This window comes from Temnothorax nylanderi, unplaced genomic scaffold (genome assembly GCF_030848795.1).
Source record: "Temnothorax nylanderi isolate EJ_2023f unplaced genomic scaffold, tnyl_v1.0 TNYL_tig0065_pilon, whole genome shotgun sequence".
Classification (NCBI taxonomy): Eukaryota; Metazoa; Arthropoda; class Insecta; order Hymenoptera; family Formicidae; genus Temnothorax; species Temnothorax nylanderi.
The window spans coordinates 401,585-407,626 of NW_027249127.1; the positions used below are offsets into that span (position 1 = coordinate 401,585).

Consider the following 6,042-nt stretch of genomic DNA (forward strand, 5'->3'; position numbering starts at 1 on the left):
AAAGAAAGACAGAGAGAGAGAGAGAGAGAGAGAGAGAGAGAGAGAGAGAGAGAGAGAGAGAGAGAGAGAGAGAAATGAGACGGGAGTTCGCGGCATTCACGGGTTGAGAAAAACAAATCTATTAATAGATTTGTTCCTCATCATATTGTACTAGATTTTTCGCATTTAAAGTGACTTCGATGAATTAAACTTCGATTAACTTATCAAACGATATACCTAGCTGTGTACCATTTTTGTTAATATGAATAAAATTAATAATCTTTCGTTGCCGTAGAAAAAGAAATTATATAGTTAGAAATATTACTTTGAGCAATTCTGACGGTTGAATTAATCGCCGATCAGTCAATAATCCAAGTCGCGGTTAAAACGAAACGGTTACACACCGGCCGTTTAGACATTAGGAAAAGAGAAAGAAGAAGAACGAGAGTGGAGTGGTATAAAAAGTTGAGCTGAGCTGCGAGGACTGAGGAGCAGGCCTATTTGCCGCGGTGACCAATGACGGCGCGAGGCGCGACCGCGCGAGGCCTTTCGCGACAACTTTCGACTCGTCCGCATAATGGCGTAATGTTGGCAGCGCCGGGTAACCTCGTTTCCGCGTGTCTAGCGCCTATTGTGACAGCTGTCATAGAGAAAGAGTTAATGCTGGTTCGCCGTGTTCGTGCCAGTCGCGCGTAAACAACCCTTTCGCCACGACCAGTGCCACGACCGTCCCGCGAAGCAGCCTCGACTTTGCGCCTCGTCTCGACCCGCGACCGAAATCGTTTTAATTCTCGGCGTCTCGAACGACAACACACACGGTGAAGGATGACAATGGGCGATGAGACCCCGGTTACATCACTGGTTCTTCCCGTCATATTAAGGCCAATATTAACCAAGGTATCGTCTGAATATATCTGAATATATCCTTCAGGACACTCAATCGTGTGTCTTTTTCATAAATAATATTTCCATCCGTTTACAACCGTCTCTTATTGATAGTGAATGAATAGTTATCTTTTAAATAATAGAACAATGGATGGACGTCAAAGAAATTTGAGTTATTATACAACGAGTTACAACTTGTCAATACATTGGGCTTTGCATCTTTCAATGAAGGGCCTTTTGTCAAAAATGTCGGATAGCAACGGATATAAATAGTTAAATTTTTGCAGTTGGAGAGGCAAAATGTCATGGCAGCGCAGACCCTACGCGCGGCTCTCTCAAAAGCAGAGAGTTCGCATCCTGGGATTACGTACGACTTGATTATGGGCATAATACGCAGGGCAGAGCTGAATCTTGATATGAACGAGAGTGTCTTACGATTGCAAGGCGCTGCTTCTGATTACGACGGTAAGATATCTTTGTAGAAATTACCTTGTGTTTGATATTAAAGCCGACCATCGTAACATTCTACTGTAGGTTTGACTTTATTTACTATAAGATTTAAGATAAGCCAATACACGTTTTATCTTTGCTCGCAGTTGTGGAGTATCGTTCGGCGCGTTCAGAAGACGCATTTCAAGAACTGAATCGTAAATCGACTTCCTTGAAAAGAATACTTAGCAGAATTCCCGATGAGATCACGGACAGGAAGACTTTTCTAGAGACAATCAAGTTTGTAAACATTTATATCTACAATCTTATATATATACAGAGGGTGCTCCACATCTCTATCAACTGTCTACTTTTTTTCAGAGAAATTGCGAGTGCAATAAAGAAACTATTAGACGCTGTGAACGAAGTTACTGCATTTATACCCGGTTCAACTGGTAAACAAGCCTTAGATCAACGCAAGCGAGAATTTGTGAAATATAGTAAAAGGTTCAGCAATACATTAAAGGAGTACTTCAAGGAAGGACAGTAAGTACATAAATTATCAGAATATCCAATCGCAAACCAAACCAATAACGCACAACTAGAAATTAAAAATACATAGTCATATTATATTTGTCACAATATAATGAAATATATACTTGTTGCAGAGCAAACGCAGTATTTGTGAGCGCACTGTACCTGATACATCAAACAAATATGATTATGCTCACAGTAAAGGACAAATGTGAGTAAATAATTTTACAATGAATTTCCAGTGTTGTATGTGATAATATCACGAGAGTCAGATAAACCATAAATATTATTACAATCTGTATAACACATCCTAATCACACATATATTCTATAATACGAGCAATGATAGAACCTAAATATCCGGTATAGAGGATTTAACATTATTATGTTGCCGTTAATCGGTTGCACTATAGTTTTTGTTATAGATATATATAGATATATAAAATAATAAAGATGTTGAGGTATATTATTCCACAAATTATATATTTATACTTTTATTTTGTGCCAACTCAAACGTTATATTAATCGTCAATTCTTATTATAATAGTCAATAATAGTATATACAAATGTTCAAATATGAAAACAATCTTATTGTTGTTATATGAGAATAATCTGTGGTGTATATATACATATATACATATATATTTTATCTTCTTTTATCTTCTCAGAACTCTAAAGAGTATAAGATATTAGTAAAACATACAATCTGGGGGAGTAACATTGAAATTTTATAATATTATTCAGGCTTAATTATTACTTATAATAGTATTCAGGCTTAAAGTAAAAAATGCATTTTACTTTATCGGGGATGCTCTTCATTTAAACAATTTCTATAAACCATCTATTTATACTCTTTGGAATGGAATAAAGATGAAAGATATGACGAGGGGAAATTACTCCTCCAAATGTACAAGAAATAAAAATTACTTTATTGATAACAAATGTACACAAATTTGTTGTATTTCCCATATGGAAAATTGCGAATGGCTTGCCTATCTACATCCTCATCGCATTAACAATGACGATGAATAACAGTAAGAATTAATGGTAATTATTATAATGAACGTGTTACTGCGAAATGTACAAAATTTCAAGCCCGTTTGCTGTCAGAGAATACACGGACGATGCAGCCGACACCGCTTACGTTAAATACCTTTTCATGCCAAAGTAACAAGTGACTACTGCTACCTTCTGTCGGGATTTCGAAACCTCGGTAAATATACTTCATTAGAACATCCACTAAGTCACGATCTAATTGTGCTAAGCAATCGTCCATTTGATTCGACTTTATACTTAGGAGCACCTTCTGTGTTAAATTTCTAGCACTGTCCTGCGAATAGAAAGACATATTTTATATATTTGCGCATATGGAAATTTATGTTTAGTAAAATACACGCAACGCTAGGTCTGTTCTATTTAGCTGAACTTCTTGCACACAGTTCATCTTTTCTCTTCTTCCCTCCAACGTGAAAAAAAAAGAGGAAAGATAAATCGTGCAAGAAATTCAGTTAAAAGGAACAGATCTATTATGCGAAATGACGTTAGGGGCATACTGGACTAGTCAAACTGCACGCAAAGTCTTTTTCCATGAATCATAAGTAAACTCTGACATCTCTATTCGAATTTACAAGAATATTCCTAGAACAATATATAACCCATAAGATAAACATAAAAGACTGGCAAATCGCGAAGTAATTTTCATTAATGAGATACAACATGCTCCATTGATTATGAACCTGGATGAAATGTTAAATTCTTAATCCAAAAACCTAAATTCCATTTACTTTAGAATAACGACTACTTTCTACAATTAATTTATACAATCGTCAGATCCATAACGTCACTCCGCATTTAGGAAATCGCAAAATCGCTTCGCGATAGCGAGGTCAAAAGGTGAATCACCATCATGCATTTTGAGGTTACCTTCACTTGCTGGTTCTTACATTCCAACGGTGCGGACTTTAATACCGATATTAACGCCTCCGCGTTCTTACCCGTGATAAATGGTGTTAAGGAAAATTGCACGACGAACTCGCTGAAAAGCAAAGGCTCTACGAAAAGCAAGAGTTTTGCAAAAGGATATTGGCTAAGAAGTGTCAAGATCTCGTTCTCGTCCGGGCCGGTGAGCGCACCTACACCGCCGTCCGCGTCCTCCTCTTTGAAATTGTTGTCGCTGTACTGGTCCACGTCGATCTTGCGGAACGCGGACGCCGAGGTGTCCTTCTTGCCGTCGTTCCTCGACATCTCGGCTGCGTGTTTGACGTTTCCTGCGCGTTCAGTTCACGCCCGGCTTATCGAACAGCGATAGAGTCTCGCCTACAGTACGTTCGGAAGCGGGTCGCGCGCATCGCGCCGCGCCATTTTGGCGCCGATCGGCTCGTCCGCATGAGCCTTTTTATTGTCCGTTTCTATCAACGCAAGTTTTAATCTTGGTTTAACTTTCCCTACGTGGAAAAATGTCTCAGAATGTACATATATAAAAATTTTAGACTGTCTCAAAATGCTCAAAATTTTTCAGATTTTTTATACAAAATGGAACGTTTTTCAGAAGAACTCGGACAAAATAAGAATAAAATATTTCAAATTTTTCCAGCCAACATGGCATATCTTTGTAGAAATTTGAATAAATATGAAAAAATCTGTGCAATTTATCAGAAATTGTCATATATGCGGATACTGAAATATTCTGAAAATTCTCATCCAATTATTTCTGAAAGTATCTTAGAATTAATATACCCATATATTTTTCAGAATTTTTCATAAAAGTCTCAATTTACAAAATTTCTGAGAAAATATGAGAAATTTTTTCATCAGGATTACTTTTTATCTTTTTTTAGTTTTAAAAGTTAGAAAAAAAAAGTAAAGAAAGTAAGTTAAACCGAGATTAAAGTTAAATCTACACTAGTGAAAATGGGCATATGTACCTATATATATGTTAGGAAAAAATAAAAAGTAAGTTAAACCGAATTAAAATTAACCAGCACTGGTAAAAATGGGCATTAGATTTCCATATACCATTGTTGCATCCATTTACGTCCGAACACCAATGATATGTCTTACATACATACGCGCGGTGTGAAGTATATATGTATATACCGGTAGAGCTCTGTCATTCGATTGATTGATATTGTTATAAATAAAGATTATGCACAAACACGCAAAGCCTTTCCACTCCATAAGCTAGTCTTAATCTGCGATCCAATCTGTGATAAAGAAGATTAAATTTGCTTCATGCCCACACGCGCGCGCGCGAAAATAATTATCGTCTTTCGATGTCATCCAACTAGTCTTAAAAGAATGTCTCAAAAAACCTAGATATGCCTTTAACGATGAATTTTGTATTTCACTTCAAATTTCTATTAATTATAATTTATCACCTGATTTTACTTTAAAAAAATTTTTTTAACTTGTCTGTTTATTCTGCAAGATTCGATTGTCTTAAGCAAACTTATAGTACCTACATACAATGTCCACAGTACGACAATTCGTCTTTCGTTAAAAATCTAGGTCTGTCAATCATCTTTACTTGTGACGTCGGAAGCGAGAATATGCATGCAAATGATTCCTACAACTCACGTACTTATACATCATATATTTTTTATTAAATGAAATCCATAGTTTGACACGACAAAAGTATTTATATTGGATATCAGGCAATACACAGAGCATTCCAACAATGTTGTAAGACTCTTGCGATATAACTGGAATATTACAATGTTGTTGCAATATCACTAGAATATTCTGTATAATTTAGCTGTAGGGATGCAAGATTTATCGTTTTAAACAGTCTTGGAACTCGACTATACGAGCATCATGAGCAAATCGTTTATCGCTCTTTTTCATACATACACAATCCTCTCGTTTGCGTTTTTTAAGAAAACGATTTAAAATTCATTTGCCCGCGGGTATGAAAAGCGTATATACTAATGCAGACAATGTCGACTCTATTTCGCTATATGCGACCCAAAGTTCACCGAGATTAATTCCATTTTTGAAAAGTTGTTTACGTAGATATAATCTCGTATGATAATGCAGCATAGCTTTCTTCGGTTCTGACGTCACGCTCAAAAGAGCTGACGTATTTTACAGATTCTTAAAGAACACGCTTACAGATGCAGGAAGTACGAGCAGGAAATCGATATCTCTGTGTGCGTGCGTGAAAAAGAGATAAACGATTTGCTCATGATCCTCGTGTACAAGGCTATTAGCTCTTGTC

At 36.5% G+C, this 6,042-nt stretch overlaps 2 protein-coding genes across 2 annotated transcripts; one reads left to right on the plus strand and one right to left on the minus strand.

The window, feature by feature from the left end:
* Window positions 1-479: 479 nt before the first annotated feature.
* Ccm3 (programmed cell death protein 10 Ccm3) lies at window positions 480-2,768 on the plus strand. The gene is made up of 5 exons (XM_071708183.1): window positions 480-876; window positions 1,152-1,329; window positions 1,461-1,593; window positions 1,675-1,839; window positions 1,962-2,768. The coding sequence occupies exons 1-5, from the start codon at window positions 805-807 to the stop codon at window positions 2,044-2,046; spliced, it is 633 nt and encodes a 210-aa protein (XP_071564284.1). The 5' UTR covers window positions 480-804; the 3' UTR covers window positions 2,047-2,768.
* On the minus strand, window positions 2,735-4,189 carry Arpc5 (Actin-related protein 2/3 complex, subunit 5). Its single transcript, XM_071708184.1, has 3 exons — window positions 3,910-4,189; window positions 3,750-3,822; window positions 2,735-3,156 (listed from the first exon to the last, which is right to left on the minus strand). The coding sequence occupies exons 1-3, from the start codon at window positions 4,068-4,070 to the stop codon at window positions 2,917-2,919; spliced, it is 474 nt and encodes a 157-aa protein (XP_071564285.1). The 5' UTR covers window positions 4,071-4,189; the 3' UTR covers window positions 2,735-2,916.
* Window positions 4,190-6,042: the final 1,853 nt, after the last annotated feature.

Coding starts and splice junctions, on each gene's coding strand:
- Ccm3 (XM_071708183.1), top strand. CDS start 805: ATGACAATGGGCGATGAGACCCCGGTTACATCACTGGTTCTTCCCGTC. Junction 877..1,151: donor TAAGGCCAATATTAACCAAG/GTATCGTCTGAA, acceptor AAATTTTTGCAG/TTGGAGAGGCAAAATGTCAT. Junction 1,594..1,674: donor ACTTTTCTAGAGACAATCAA/GTTTGTAAACAT, acceptor ACTTTTTTTCAG/AGAAATTGCGAGTGCAATAA.
- Arpc5 (XM_071708184.1), bottom strand. CDS start 4,070: ATGTCGAGGAACGACGGCAAGAAGGACACCTCGGCGTCCGCGTTCCGC. Junction 3,823..3,909: donor ATCTTGACACTTCTTAGCCA/ATATCCTTTTGC, acceptor ACCATTTATCAC/GGGTAAGAACGCGGAGGCGT. Junction 3,157..3,749: donor GTAAGAACCAGCAAGTGAAG/GTAACCTCAAAA, acceptor TTCTATTCGCAG/GACAGTGCTAGAAATTTAAC.